General features: G+C 41.0%; 2 protein-coding genes across 2 annotated transcripts; both read right to left on the bottom strand.

Annotated features, from left to right (window-relative positions):
- Positions 1-2266: 2266 nt before the first annotated feature.
- cnmd (chondromodulin) lies at positions 2267-6803 on the bottom strand. Its single transcript, XM_051404747.1, has 7 exons — positions 5669-6803; positions 5351-5494; positions 4631-4771; positions 4399-4512; positions 4110-4263; positions 3489-3676; positions 2267-2931 (listed from the first exon to the last, which is right to left on the bottom strand). Exons 1-7 carry the CDS (start codon positions 5738-5740, stop codon positions 2704-2706), a joined length of 1041 nt encoding a protein of 346 aa, XP_051260707.1. The 5' UTR covers positions 5741-6803; the 3' UTR covers positions 2267-2703.
- Positions 6804-6892: 89 nt separating this feature from the next.
- On the bottom strand, positions 6893-10764 carry si:ch211-199f5.1 (protocadherin-8). The gene is made up of 3 exons (XM_051404746.1): positions 8161-10764; positions 7862-8060; positions 6893-7583 (listed from the first exon to the last, which is right to left on the bottom strand). The coding sequence occupies exons 1-3, from the start codon at positions 10627-10629 to the stop codon at positions 7270-7272; spliced, it is 2982 nt and encodes a 993-aa protein (XP_051260706.1). The 5' UTR covers positions 10630-10764; the 3' UTR covers positions 6893-7269.
- Positions 10765-15399: the final 4635 nt, after the last annotated feature.

Below are 15399 nucleotides of genomic sequence, written 5' to 3'. Positions count from 1 at the left end.
CCTTCATCCAGCTATGTTATTTCTGACCATTCAGGAGAATAGAAAAGACAAATGTTCGGTGCCTGGGTTGTTATTGCCGGTGCAAAACTGGGGGTTACAGGTTTTTCACAACGCCAGCATCTATAAATGTACTGCAGTGCTTTCTTGCAGAAAAACATAATGAGCTAGCCTAAAAGGGTTTCTGTGTTCTGGTTAGGGTGCAAAATGGACTGTCACTACTGTTTATTTCATTCATGTCTGGATGTAATGGAAAACATGCAATCAAATGTAGGACACGTTTACTAGAGTGGTTCACTTCACACTTCTAATGCCTCTTGGGCAACAAGAGGCAAATTTATGACAGGCTATTGACGTATTTATAGGGAGCTGTAGTGAGTGCATGGGCTTTATTAGTGCAAATCCATGCCACAAAATAAATCACCGGCTAAGGTATCCCAAATGTATTGTTCTGAGTGTTGGTGCCAAGAGGATGCCGGTGGAAAAGCTTTTGTTTCGGTGGTCACCAGAGTACCACAGCACCCCGCCTGACTGTGCTTGTTTTGATGGGCGATGATGAAAGCACAGGTGGATGCGAGAAAGCTCCCCTCCCTCGGCTGCTGCGGACTCCTCTTCTGTGGTTTCCTATTAGCACAGGAGTGGAGGTTTGCAGTCTGGCTGCTGGGCACAGTGGGTCACTGCTCACAAAGCTCTGTTTGTTCCCTGGCCTGCAGGGCTCCCAGGGTAAGCTTGGCTCCAGAGGGGAGACAAACAAAAAGGCACCACTGTCTCACACACTGAAGCTGCTCTCCAACACATTCGTCTTTTCTACTCAATGGGGGTGTATTTCTCTTCTTAGGAGAGGAATGGCAAAAGGAAACAAGTTTTTTAGAAACAGGGCCTCGGGATAACAAAACTACTGTTGTTCTGAGCTATGTATTTTTTCTCAGTTTAAATGCCATTTTGAGTTGTTGCTTGTGGTGATGTTTTTTTTTTTTCCCTCTCTGCTTTGTTTTTTTCATCTCCTTTTTGTCTAGCTTAGACTCTGAGCTCTTTGTCTTGTGCTGCTGTATCAACATATTCTGAGTGAAACCGCCACCAGCAACAGGCACATAACACATCTTATTTACATGTCAGCTACAGTTGCTAACTTTAGAGATTATATATAGTCCCGTTGAAATGCAGTCAGTGCAACTAGGATACAAAAAGTTCTCTCAATTAATGAATCATTTCAAGGTATCTCTTACGTCCAGATTTCTAAAGATCAAATAGTGTGCAGGATACTCTCACAGCTGCTGTCAGGTCAGACATTCACTGTTGTGCTGCAATCTGCAGTCCAAGTATAACTCCATTATTGAAGGGACTTTAAAATGGGAGCTGTGTGACACACAGCGGGATGATTTAGTTTAATGACCATGGCAGTGACAGTGCTGTGATGGAAATTGGACTCCCCCTGCAAATTTACATCACTTGAGGGTACTTGGGGCTCTTTTAGCGGCTGCACTCCAGAGCACGAGCCATCAGGAGGTCCTGGATATGTCATGCTTGTCACCTTCCTTTAAGTGCATCTGCAGACGTGGGAGAGGGATTAATATTATATAGCCTACGGAAGCACAGAGGCTGTCTTATCAGCACTGCAGATGTGATAAGCACCTCTACCCCCACGAAAACCAGGAAAGATCTCCAAGCAAAGAGACAAGCATCTCTTTGTGTTGTTTCCTCACACTGCTTCAGAGTTTCAATGTGGCTTTAGTGGCAGATATGGTGCAATTTCACATCTGTTGTAATTTGATGTGCCTGGATCACCCTCTGTGAAATCGTCTTGATCGCAACATGGCTCCTTTCAATTATTTAGAAAGTTGGCATATGGCTTTGGAGATAGTAATCTGATTTCTTTTGATTTTGAGGTATTCAGAATAGCCTACACTACAATCCCCAATAACAGCTATCCAAAAACAAACCAGAAAAGCCTGTCTCTGTGATCATGTTATTTGGTAGCTTAGCATCCACACTCCTCTCTTTTCATAAAAAAAAAAAATATTTATTTATTTATTAAAAATGTCACTTCTATGGAAATATTTTCCATCATTGCCATGACACTCATCTCACATTAGTTCACATCAATGCAGATGTCAGTGTGCACAAATTGCATTGCCCTCAAACTGATTCCGAGCTGTGAATGGAAGTTATGGCAACCATTGCTGTCACTTCAGTTTTATCAGAAAAGCACCCAGTGGAACCATGGAAACAAGATGTGACACAAAAAAACATCTACATCAAAGCCAGCATATACTGTAATTAGAATTTATTGAAGCCTACTCAGTCAGAAAAGGTACATGATCTGCCGAGCTTCTGGATACAGTCCCATACCTTCCATTAAACACAGTACAGTGCATTAAGCCTTGTTATTACATGATGCAAAAATGAATGGGCTCATTTGTGAGTCTGTTGCTGCAAATAGGAATATGGCATTTGTGTATTCCAGTGTTACTGTATGTGAATAATTAGTGTATGCCTACAAAGAGAAAGCATAAGTCTAAATATAAAATATAGGAATTATAGTACAGACAATCATACATCATGATCTGAGTTTCAAGCTAACAGACATAGCTTTGTGGTATCCACAGTTAAACTCAGAAAATAAATATCTGCATGCATAATAGAGTTTAGAGACCTTGTGAGGTCTTTGGAAAAAAAAAGATCTCTCACATGTGTAACGTGTTTTTTTTACACAACACCTAAGATGCGTGCCACCCACCAGCGACATGGCATAATGACTCTGCAAGCTACCTGGCATCCTCTGTAGTTGTAAGGCCAGGGCCAGTAGCCACGCAGAGGCTCGCATATTCTCTGACAGTGAGTGTAGCTGCGTTGGCATTCTGAGCAGCAGATCCCCTGGTGGTCTAACATGGTGTCAAAGGTCATGGCGCTTTCCTCTCCGGCCCCTCCGCTGCGCTGCAGTTTTTAAGCAATGTTAATTTTTAAGAGCAATCTTTTTTCTAAATTTACACTCATTTGCAAGTCAGATGTTTTCAAAAAAAAAAAGAAAACTTCTCATCCTCCCAAACATGTGACTATGGTTCTCTCAGGCAACATGAATTTTTATAACCAATGGGAATTTTCACTTCAGTTCATAAGTTCATCAACTTGGCAGAATGGCAGCTGTTGCCCTGGTGACCTGTAATTATAGCCACTAATATGACACTTACTCACCAGCAGCAGCAGTATATACCCATAGCTGACAGAGAGACTAAATCCAGGTTAACACATTTCCACACTATGTACTTCTATTTCTGTGAGAATACATTTTTTTTAACAAGGCTGCTATCTTAAGGATGGTGTTATGAAGTCATCTGGAAAAGTGTTGACAAAACAGAGAAACTTCAATTCATAATGTTACTTTGAGGGTTGCTTCAGGGTTCAGTATATGCCTCTTGATAGTTAATCAAAAATTCACCAGCTCTGGAGCCTTGTTTATCATAAACAATGTTATTGATGAAGTCAGTACTCACATGATAGGGGTTTTCAGGATTGTATGCTGACCCCGCAGTAGACTGTGCCCCCTCCTCTTCCTCCACGACTCTGGAGGTGTCATCCTCTGCGTGACTCACTGCGTCTCTCTCCTCAGCAGCTGCCTCAAACTCCTCCATGTTAAACTGCCGTTTGGCTCGCTGTGTGTCTCTCTTTCTCCTCTCCCCATCTGTTACAGCAGCCACGAGAGGCAAGAGTATTGGGTCAACATCCACAAGACGCCATACATGTCCTCAGAGCTCAATCCTACATAGCTGGGGCTGTCTCAGATGTCCTGAATAATTAAATCAAGCAGCAGTGATTTCAAGCGCTCTTGCATATTTCAAGATCATTCTTTTTTGATACAAGACCCGAGCTGTTTTTGGTGTACGACTCTAAATGTAGTGTGTGTTCAAGATGTTCAAGTGTTTCTGTAACTTCTCAGACTTGTAAATTTTACAAGTGTGTCAGCAGATAAGCAGGGCAGTCTGAATAAACTATGAAAGTATGTACAATAATTCAAATGGAATAGACCATGCTCTATGATAGCAGGCCAGCGTTATAGACTCTGTGGGATGGAGTGAATCAATACATAATAGTGAGAAAGAAGAGAAGAAGGCAACCTTTAGGATAGATGGGTTGAAGCCAGTAAATGGGAAGTTCCCGGCAAAGACCCAGAATTTTGTTGCTCAGAAAGCTGGTGTCCTTCAGCGGCTGCTCTGCAGCAACCCAAATGAGGAACTCCTCATCAAACCTCACTGGCATCATTTCATCTGTCTAGCAAGAAGAAAAAGATAATGTCCTTGAATTACTGAAATGGAACAAGAAGACAGTCTTAAAAGCATAGCTTAAGATCCTTTGTAATTTCTTTTTCCAGTTCTCAATGTTCTGTATCAAGTAGTGTGCATATACCTGGTCAAACATCAGCGACTCTTTGTTGTGAGCTCCCATGTGTGGAAGGTTGCCTTTGATTTGGGATTTTATATAACACTTGTCTCCTCCAAAGAAGCGGATTCCAGTTATTCCCTGCACCAAAATCACAGAGATGCCATGTTTACACTCACAGCTTTGCTACTTTGCTAAGCACACAGCAAGTCTCAGCCGAACTACCTCAGGAAGAGAGAACAAGGACAAACTCACTCACAATTTGAAAGTCATGAATCTCCACAGCTTCCTCAGCTCCACTCCCAGTTTTAAACCGCTCCAGGTTGTTGTCAGAATCAATTTCCACGGAACCCTCCCTCACCTCTCCATTGATGTTCATACTGTAACGAACATTATAAACCTGGCAGCAAAGTGGAACGTTAAAATGACTGATTAGTCAAGTTATTTAGATCACACTGTGGCAAACACAATAGATGCAGAGACGCAGAAAAAAAACAAGCTTTCTCTGCACAGTAATTGTTGGTGCTGCTTCATCTACAGAAATCATGTGTTGTTTAAGCGCACTGAGAATTGAGGAAAGCACCACAGGAGATGCTTTTGCAGACTCGAAGTGAATGTTTGCCCAACAGGTGAGCTTAATAGGACACAAATAAACACTACACTAATTCACATAAGCTTCAGTGGAGTAACATAAACAATTTAGGTAGTTTCTATTGCAGACAGAATTCAAGTTGCAAATTTCACAGTGTGAATTGTGATGATGAAAATGAGCATTACTTGGGCTTCTCAGTCGTTAACATAAACATCTCTTGTGACAGTGTCAAGAAAATACAATTATGCCTATAATTAAAAAAATTGTAATATGCTTTGGTTCCATTTCCCACCAGAAGCATCCTAAAGCCTTCTTGCATTCACTTTATCTATCTGTTATTGAAGGGGCACTGCAATAACTACAGCATAATCCTCAGTCGACACTTACATTTTTATCGCCGACTTTCCACAGGTAGAGAGCAGCCATGGATGCACACAACATTAACACTGCACCAACAATAAGAGCCACAGCTCCAAATCTCAGTAGGCGACTGACTGCAGCAGAGGTTGGCGGGCTGGATGTGCTTTGTTCCTTTGCAAAGTTCAGAGGATGCAAAGTAAGAATTGGCACACACTGAACAATAACCAGGACATCTGATAACATTCCTGAAAAAGTTACGAGTTTGCAGACTCTACAGTTTTATTTACTCGTCATGGATGTCAATTACATTTCTAATAAAAAAAAAAAATATTAAGCCTGTCTTACCGGAGGCATGCAGTGTTCAAAACAGCCCGATCCATGGGTGGTATTTTGGACTTTTTCCATAGTCTCTCTCATGATGTCCTCTATAATTCCTACACTAAAACTGTTACTTCTCTGTGGAGAATCAGGTTATCCACCAGGAGGCTTTTTTACGTTTGAGTGTGAATGACGTACAGTTGATATAAATTCTCTGGGCTAAATTCTTCATCTGACTGTTACCTGTAGGTCCAGGTTGCCTAAAGCAACATGGCCATCCTGTGGTACCAAACTAAAACTAACTTTTTGAAGCAGTTCTGATCTCATCAGAGATTAGCTGGTGTTACAGGCAGTGGTGTAATGATTGGTTAAAAAATTCTTAACAGTCCTTTCTGTCAGTGTTAGGAGGAAAATATAGAAGTACATACATATGTATATATTATTTATGAGAATATTTTTTTCCCTTTAATTTCATCACCCACCTCTTTTTATAGTTGGATGTCAGTTATGATATGTTTGAATACTGCTGACTTCCTCCAGTTCTTTGCTGGCTACAGGTGGGAATGAACAGATTGCCTTCCCTGTAGTCAAACTGATATGCAGAATCTTTTGTAGGTCTTTATATTCTTGCAATATGCTAAGACAGAATTGAAAATCCACACACAATCACACACACACAAAGACATAACCTTTGCTTAATTAGGAATTTTCTGATTTGACAATGGAAGAAAGGTATTTTTGTGGTCAAGGTTACTTGGTCCTTATCGAAACTTAAAAAGAAGAAACATAGTAAGAAAAGAGATTCAAATGTGCAGTGCTGCTGTTGCTTAGAAACAGATTGAACCACATTTTTTGGATAATTGGTAAGCTGGGAGGCAATCAGAAAAGGTGAGGGGATTCTTTGACCTTCGAAAAAATATGTAATTGTAAGGGCATTCGATCAGCAATGCATTATTTGCATGCAAATTGAGGCAGCACAGTAACTACATTGTATGCCATGAAAAGAATATGACATTGGCTTATGCTTGCTATCAATTTAGTTGTGATCGTTGGAGGACCACATTTTATTTATTGTGGCTCATAAGCCTTTAAGGCAAATGAAATCCATTCAGTTGGCTAATTGAGGTTATTCTGTGTCCTTTCTGAATATTACCTCAGGACAATAGGTTGTACTCTTCCTATAAGACTACATTTGAGTCCTGTAAGCCCAGATAGCTACATTTATCAAACTGTTGTGGAACAGCAAAACAATTAAACTTTAAACCGTTTATTTGTGCAACAAAGTGACAAAAATCTACCACAAACATGGTATTCTTTCATATTGATTGTTTTCCACAGCAGAAAGGCCCCTGTCAGCCTAAATGTCCATTGGTCATGCCCCTTAAATAGTAACACATGCTCTCGAAAATGTATAATAAAATTCTTCTTTACATTGAGTCATTATGAAAAATATATTATTAATGTACAAAATCTTGCATATTACACATGATACAATGAACAGTCTTATATGAGCCAAAAGACACGACATACTACAAAACACAGCAACAATCCAACATAGAGTCAATTAAGATCAAAGTACTATACAGTATAAAGGAAAAAAAAAATCCATTTTGATTACTTTTTGATCTTTAAGAGTTTGTGTACTCTGGAATGGATATCTCATCCGTTTCCTGTATTCGGGCCGGCGTCGGTGGACCAACGAGAATGTAATCAAACTCCTGGTGTTGCACTTTTTCATACACACTTTGCAGACCGTTGGTTTTGGGTATGTGAGCTGGGTAGTAGTTTTCCCTTCTGGTGTCCCGGGGAAGTGAAGCTGTCTTGGAGAAAGTTGACAGATGTGGTCCACAGGCCATGCTCGTGTTGGGCCTTGTAGCTGAGGGGCTCCAGCATCGGTCTGAGTGTCCCAACACTTTGCACTCGCTTGTACATGCCCAGAGACCTGTGGAAAACAGCAGTGCTGTCAGGATGTAATATAAATGCATTTGCTGGCTCACCTAGTTGAGGGTGTTTGATGTTGAAAGTGATCCCAGGTAATCATAATGTGTCCAGTGTATTAGAATGCTTTGCTGTAACTGGGTGCAATCTGTATGGTGCATGGCTTAGATTAACATATAAACCACACTATAAGAAGCATCCACCTTTACATCCTCTCATTTGACCCATTTTCCTTCTGAATTTCTGATTTATTATTATCTTTAACATGTTTTTGACACTCACTGTTTGTTGGTGGCGACTCTTTTTTGTGCACATCTCCACTTATGTCAGAATCACTGTCATTGAAGTCACTGTCCCCTTTTCCACTGTCCTTGCCACTGATGTGGGGATCTCTTGCTGAAATCGTCGTGAATGAATTACCCTTCCATATTGTTATTGGTCTGACTGTTTCTTTCCCATATCCCGGGAGCGTAGAATAACCCTGCAAAGACACAAATACACAAATTTTGTGTCAAGATGCAAAAGACAACAAAGCCAGTGAGAAACAAACTTTAAATATCTCTGGAAAAATAATGACTTGCCTTTAATTTACCCTCCATCACTCTGCTGTTTGACTCAAAGATGCCTGCTGTCTGCCTGCCATCCTCACAGCCTGTCTCTGTTGTGTTGCTGCTGGCCAATGGAGGGTTCTCTTGAAATGGATGGGCATCAAACACTTTGCCTTTGTGGTTGGCAATCAATGAATCAATATGGCCACTTTCCACTTTCTCCACATTTGGTTCGTCTTCTTTTTCATCATATCCCTCCTCCCTCGTCTCTTTCTTCCGGCGGTTACAAATGGTTGTGATGAGAATGATAGCCAGCAGGAGGAGAGAGCAGCTCCCTGCCAGGACAATGATTATGGCTATGGACATGTCCCATTCAAAGAGCTCCTCGCTGCCATTTTGAGCCAAGGAAGGCATACTGGGTAGAGTTCCTTCTATGAAGCTCAAGTGTATAATGGCTGTGGAGGTGAGCGCGGGGGATCCATTGTCGCTGACCGACACTGTGACTTTGACATTGTCTGTGAGATCATACGTCAGCTGTCGGCTCACATGCACCTTCCCCGTGTCTTTGTTGATGGAGAAGCCCAGGTGTCCCCCCTCTGTGATTTTATAGGACAGCTGTGCGTTTATGCCTTCATCAGCATCCGTGGCCTTTATCTGGGTTACCACATAACCTGCAGGTGCATCTTTGGGCAGGAAAACCTCAGCAGATCCTTTGTACAGTGGTGGCTCTATGATAGAAGGTTGGTTGTCATTCTGATCAACTATTTTTAGTCTGATGACAGCTGTGCTCTGCAGCTGTGGTGACCCCCCATCACTTGCCTGGATGTGTATGTCTAGCTGTTTCATGACTTCATAATTAAAACTTCTTAGTGCATATATAGAGCCAGACACTGAATTAAGAGACACAAAGGTGTTCACTGGAGACCCCATGATAACGCTGTCCACAAGTCTGAAAGTAATTTTGCCATTAATGCCAAGATCAGCGTCGCTGGCCTCAACCGTGGTGATATAGGCGCCTGGGGCGTTGTTTTCCACCACTGAAACTTCATTGACAGCTTTGGTAAAGTGAGGGGCGTTGTCATTCTCGTCGCTGAGTCTAATGGTGTACTGAATGATCTTTCTCAGCGGGGGTGACCCAAAATCCTCAGCCATGACCGTCAAGTTATACTCACTAATCCTCTCCCTGTCTAGGGCTGCTGCTGTGACTATCATGTAGCTGTCCTCGTATGCCTGTCGGAGTTTGAAATGGTCGTGGCCGTATAATGTGCAGTGGACCTGGCTGTTAACACCCGAGTCTCTGTCCAAGGTGCTGATCAGCGCCACCAGACTGTCCTTGTCTGCCGCCTCGCTGATGTAAGCGATGCCCGTCGAGATGGAGGTCATCGGGGTGATGCTGATTTCTGGGGCATTGTCATTAACGTCTGTGACGTGAATGATGATTTTGCACACGGAGGGGGTCGGGTTCGGTCCCAGATCGGTCGCCTGCACGTCTAGCTCGTAGGTGCTTTTGTCCTCGAAGTCCACCGGGCTCCGGAGCGTCAGGCGACCCGATTTGTTATCCACTTGGAAAAGTTCTCGGATCTCGTGAGAAACCTGTTTTCCGAACCCATAGACGACCTCTCCGTTTAGACCCTCATCAGCATCAACTGCGTTCAAGTCCAGTATGACAGCGCCAACCGGCGCGTCCTCTGGCAAACTGACTGAGAAACTGTTCTGGTCAAAAACGGGGCTGTTGTCATTAAAGTCCGTCACTTTGATAGTTATCTTTGTTGACACAGATCTATAAGGGTTCCCTCCGTCTGTGGCGACCAGGTCCACAGTGTATGATGACTGAGTCTCCCTGTCTAGCTCTTTCATTAGCACCAATTCCGCATATTTAACCCCATCCGCTCTCAGGAGCACATCAATGGTGAAATGACTGTTGACAGAAATCTGATAGCTTTGGATGTAGTTTGACCCGACATCAGAGTCCACAGCTGGGTCTAAAGGGATCCGGGACCCCACTGCTGCATTCTCTGAGATCTCCACTATAGATTCCTTGTTTGGAAACTCCGGAGAGTTGTCATTGATGTCCCTTATTTCCACCTCAACGTGAATCAATTTGTAGCGATCTTTGGAGAAATTTACAACGTCAAAAGTAATGAGACACTGTGGAGTGTGTCTGCAGATTCTCTCCCTGTCAATTCGTTCCCCGACAGTGAGTTCCCCGTCGCTTTCTCTCACCCTGATGAATGAATCATTGAATTGTTTCATCATCCTGAAATTGGTCTTGGAGGAATGAGACAGACTCAAGGACATGTCCTTGGCAAGGTTTCCGATGACTGTACCTGGTGCGCCCTCCTCATTGGTCTGGTATCGAATAGTATTTCCCTCGGACTGAGCCAGTGAGGCAAATAAAAATTGATGGATCGAGAATATAAAAATCCACCGGTGCCAATAAGTTGTAAATTTGCCCCGTGTCATCATCTTCGTAGTAATCTTCCCCTCGGTAAGCAGTCTCATTGTGCGCCGAACAGATGAGACCAGTTCACCTCTGGAGTGAGCTCTCCATACAGCTCCCGCTTTTATGGACTGAACTGTGCTGGAAGTGAAAGTTACTTGCTCCTTGCGCGCAGCCAGTCAGATACGCTTGTTGCCTCGCCTTCAACACAGCTCAAAATTCTGCAGTGGCGGGGTTTATACAGCTCCTCATGCTAATGAGACGAAGTGTGACCAATCCCTCGCTTCAGAATTAAAAATACCCCCTTATGAAAAAAAAAAGAAAAGAAGAAGCTCTAAGCCTGTTTTGAGAGTATACACTGAAGGAAGTTGCAAAATAGAAGAAGAGAAAAAAAGGGGGCAGAGAGATATGCCATTGCTTGGAGATAGTTCCTGCACTGTTTATCGTCTTATAGCAGCCATTACCGAGTGATGCTTTTATTTAGCAAAAAGCCTATTTCTTCTTCTTTTGATGTTCAGTTTATTGTCTATTGAGCGTGCCTAAGGAGTGTGCACGAATGTGTGCGCGCACTCAAAAGGCCAGCTCAACATTTATTTCATTTTTTTTTGTGAGCATCTCATTTCAGAACAGCTTTATTATCTGGAGACACATTTAGCATAAAATAATCCACAGCACCTCTGAGGGAGAAGTGATGCTGGATCGATTGCTTTATATAGCTGTTTTTTTTGTGTCTCTGTTGATGATCAATGTTATACCATCTCACTTTGTGACCTGTATGTAAAAACAGCAAATGAAAAAAAGGGATACTTTCAAGAGTCTCCCTGAGAAGATGTTCTCATATTTGAGATCAAAAGATTGTTTATTTTTCCACTCTTCTATCATAGACCGTACAGCTCGCCTCTCTCCTGGTTGATGGGAAACATATATTTGTAGGCTACTTATACATGGTTATCTCCTGGGTTTTGACTGCAACCCTCCATTCTGAAAACAGACTGTAACTTCCAGCTGTTATGAATTTCAAATCACATTTGATTCAACTAATATTTAGTAAAGTACGATACACATGAGCGACTTTTGGTTTGAGGTTGTTTGGGGCTAATCTCTTCAGTTCCAGTTGAGTGAAATCATATAGCATACAATATTTAAGACAATAGTGCGGTTCCAGCTCTGAGGGGGATTTCTTGTTTCAGCATGACCATGCCAACAAGCACAAAGCAAAATCCATAAAGAAATGGTGTGGAAGAACGTTACTGTTCTGCACAGAGCCCTGATCTCAGTCCTATCCACAACCTTTTGGTTGAATTGAATGATGACTTCTAGCCAGGGCTTCTCATCCAACATCAATGGATGACTTCATGTTCTTGTGGCTCAATAGTAGGTGAGAGGGTGTTACAGCAGAACCCCAACACCCATGGTTTTTAAATGACATGTCCAACAATCACTAGTTGGTGTAATGTAACGTTGTGTTCAGGTGTCCACATACTTTTGGCCATGAAGTGAACTATGTTCTCAAGCACTAAAGCTGAACACAATACAACACCACAGTCTATAGCCTCAAAATTCAACCACACTGGACTACTGTACTGGATTGCAAGATATGCTCCTGTTTTTTTGTATTTGTGCAATGTTAGCACAGGTATGTCGATACTCGATCAGCTAAATTCACAAATTTTTGAAAACGATAGCTGGAATTCTCAGTATTCAACAAGAAACTGATTTAGTTTCCACCGAATATGTGCATGCCCATTCTTTCTTTTTAAATGCTCTGTCCAACCTCTAGTGGAGCTTATTAGATTTGATAGAGTGAATTTGTTCACCCAGTATAATTATGTTTTTTGCACTTCTTTGTTCGGCTGCAGTGAAAGTCACAAAGGATTGTTGAGAAACTCCGATGATAACTGTTCTACTAGCAGGCATCTGGATAGAAATCACATGTTTGGGGCCCTCAGCTCACAATTTATCTCTGACTATTTATTTCTAACTTCTCCATCTACCATATATATCTAAATGGGTTGCGGAGGAGAGTTGTTGGACATGACAGTTTGTGTGTACTTTGCTCAGAACGATTCATTAGTCAGCCATGGAGTCCACAGCCTGCTGCGGTTGAAGCACAAACAATAATCTGATAACAATAACACTAACAATAGCAATAATAATCTGAAACACTATGAAAAGCCCACAGAGACACATTGAAAGGGAAAGGCTGCAGTTAAAAAACAAAGGTAGGTGGGCAATCTTACAGTATGAGCTTTCCAACTAATGGATCTTAAAGCTGAAGTTATCACATGTGGAAATAAACCGTGTTTAGATAATGTTTTGGAGTAATACAATTACTCTAAATACAGACAATAATAGATTCTCCTAATCATCTAATCAACTTCACACCAGTAGTAGTAGTAGTAGTTTGATAAAAGCATCCACTCAAATATACGAAGCTAACACAATGCATTCAACTCGTGATTTGATGCAATTCATATAATGCTGGACTCACAATATGATTTTTTTCTTTTACTAATTATGACTGAAAAAGATTCCTTTATAGCTCAGCCAAAAATCTTCAAAATATATTTGCTCTTTATTATTATTATTATATTTTCTTCATCAAATTAAACAAACCTTTTATTTCGGAAGTAGGGTATAAACAAGCTGACACACCACAAAGTCACAAAGTCTAACAGCTGCTGATGAGAGTTATGTAGGACGCCAAACATTGCAATTTAACTGTCTGGTGAGATATTGTTACCTTCCTACTCAGAAATATACCAAAGGACTTTAAAACCATGTCCTAAACAAGTTCCCAGACTTGTTATTACTGTATTGTCAGTAGAATACAGTGTAATTAGTGTGCAGATAGGTTTAGATATGTTGACTATGTTGACAAGGAATATGAAGATTCCTACAAGCTGGGGTCCAAAGATAAAAAAAGGGAAACGTACAGTTCATTCATTCAGGCTTCCTACTGAAATGCATGAAATTCTCTGTCACCTGTTTCTGTCTCATCTTCAAATTGAGGTCTTCCAATGCTTAATGACGGCTTAAGAGTCTATTCTAATCAGTCGTAGGTAAAAATATGATTTTTTTTCTGTCACTGATTTTCTTTACTGCGTTTCTGTGGAAGTCCCAATCCACACCTGGGTCCATGTGGATGTTTGATGTTGCCTTTAACTTGTGCTGTCATTAAGAGGCTAGATTTGGTGGCGCTCCACTGGGGATGAAATTGAGAAAAATGGTGGTGTTAACTGCCCACTCTGGGATTTTGTGAGAACACTGATTACGATAAAAGGTGCACAATGGATCAAATGACCATGTGCAATGTATGTTGATAGTAGTGACAAACCCACGACTCTTCAGTTCCATCAGCTTTATGGAGCGTTTTAACATCTTTTTAGCTCACTGTTTTTGGTTTTATGGTCCACAGTTGTATTGCTTCACTCTCACTGCTCTCATCATTGTCCTTTCCAGCGGCGGCTATTCATTGCAAAAACAAACAAACAAAAAGAAAACAAAAACACCAAACAGCAGATGGACACAGTTAGCAATTAGTTGGTGAACATCGTGGGGTATTTAGCGGCTAAAGAGACAAATCTTTTTCTCAAGAGTTGGTAAAAAACAGAGCTAAAAGGAGGGTGAATATTCAACATACATTCACCAGGTGGACCCAAACACAACACCAAATGAGGCTAAGTGTGGATCCATATCTGCTGTATGTGCTAACACGTTAGCCATATCAAGTCCAAATCTGTACAACATTCAGCACCCTCCATCCTTAGATCCTCGATTTGGGTAAGGGAAGCTCCCCAAAAACCCTTAGAATGGGGAAAATGGAGCAAACCTCACAAAGAGCCAAAGAACAGGAATCACTCTCCCAAGACAGAGATACATGCAATAGATGCACTGCTATGTACAGCACATTCAACAAAATCACATTATATACAAATTTCAATGACACAATTTCTGATAAATAATTCTAATAAACATATTTTACTTTGTAAAATGATAATATGTTTATTTTGTTGTGTTTATAGCTTGTTGCACTTCCCAAAGTAGAAACCCCCCCCCCATAAACATTGACTAGTGGAGTTTATATTGCAGCAGAAAGCTAGCTTACCATTATCTTCATCAAAATAATGAGAAAGGAAGACAATTCTGCATTGCTGTGATAATACTCTACAATACCTTGTCATGACCAGACACATTTGTACAGCTGATGGCATCATAGTTTCAATGAGTAAATGGCTGTTTATGGTTGAGAAAGGTTATTCAGCTGATGGTTGTTTTCATTGTTGTGTGCAAATTCCACAGTTTTTTGTTGCTTCATTTAGAAGTAGTATTCCATTGTGTAGTGACGGGAAACATAAAATATATGGAATGTTTTTGCAGTGATAGATTTTCTGCTCATTATGACCCGTCAGAGATTCATGCTGCATGGATGTCTGAGTTTTAGATAAGCAGTGCTCTACAGTTATAATGATAATAACACAGAGAGCACAATTTGATACTTAGAAAAATACATGAGCTCAAGGTCACTTCCATAAGAAGACTTAATACTGCATCCCAGGCTCTGAATTCAAGTTATATTTTATATTAATATTTGATTTCATATCTTTGTAGGAGTTTATATAACTGTTTTTATTCATGGGGAAAGCAACCAACTGTCATCATTAGTAATAAAAAATGTCTACATGATACTGATGAAAAATCATGATAGCATTTTCATGATTAATGTTATATAATTGTGTCGAATGTAGTTATTTCCATTAAAGTTATTGGCAAATTATTCACAGCCTCAAACAGATTCAGCAAGAGAGTGAAGGAAGCAAGCAGCAAACGGA

Source organism: Dicentrarchus labrax, unplaced genomic scaffold (assembly GCF_905237075.1).
Source record: "Dicentrarchus labrax unplaced genomic scaffold, dlabrax2021, whole genome shotgun sequence".
In the NCBI taxonomy this organism is placed as follows: domain Eukaryota; kingdom Metazoa; phylum Chordata; class Actinopteri; family Moronidae; genus Dicentrarchus; species Dicentrarchus labrax.
This window is presented reverse-complemented; position numbering and strand designations above follow the sequence as displayed.

Excerpts from the sequence above, each read along its gene's own strand:
- cnmd (XM_051404747.1), bottom strand. The coding sequence starts at position 5,740 with ATGAGAGAGACTATGGAAAAAGTCCAAAATACCACCCATGGATCGGGC. Across the intron at positions 5,495-5,668 it reads TTGAACACTGCATGCCTCCG|GAACAAAGCACATCCAGCCC; the intron begins GTAAGACAGGCT and ends AACTTTGCAAAG. Across the intron at positions 4,264-4,398 it reads AGTCGCTGATGTTTGACCAG|ACAGATGAAATGATGCCAGT; the intron begins GTATATGCACAC and ends TCTTCTTGCTAG.
- si:ch211-199f5.1 (XM_051404746.1), bottom strand. The coding sequence starts at position 10,629 with ATGAGACTGCTTACCGAGGGGAAGATTACTACGAAGATGATGACACGG. Across the intron at positions 8,061-8,160 it reads TGATGGAGGGTAAATTAAAG|GGTTATTCTACGCTCCCGGG; the intron begins GCAAGTCATTAT and ends GTGTCTTTGCAG. Across the intron at positions 7,584-7,861 it reads AGAGTCGCCACCAACAAACA|GTCTCTGGGCATGTACAAGC; the intron begins GTGAGTGTCAAA and ends TGTTTTCCACAG.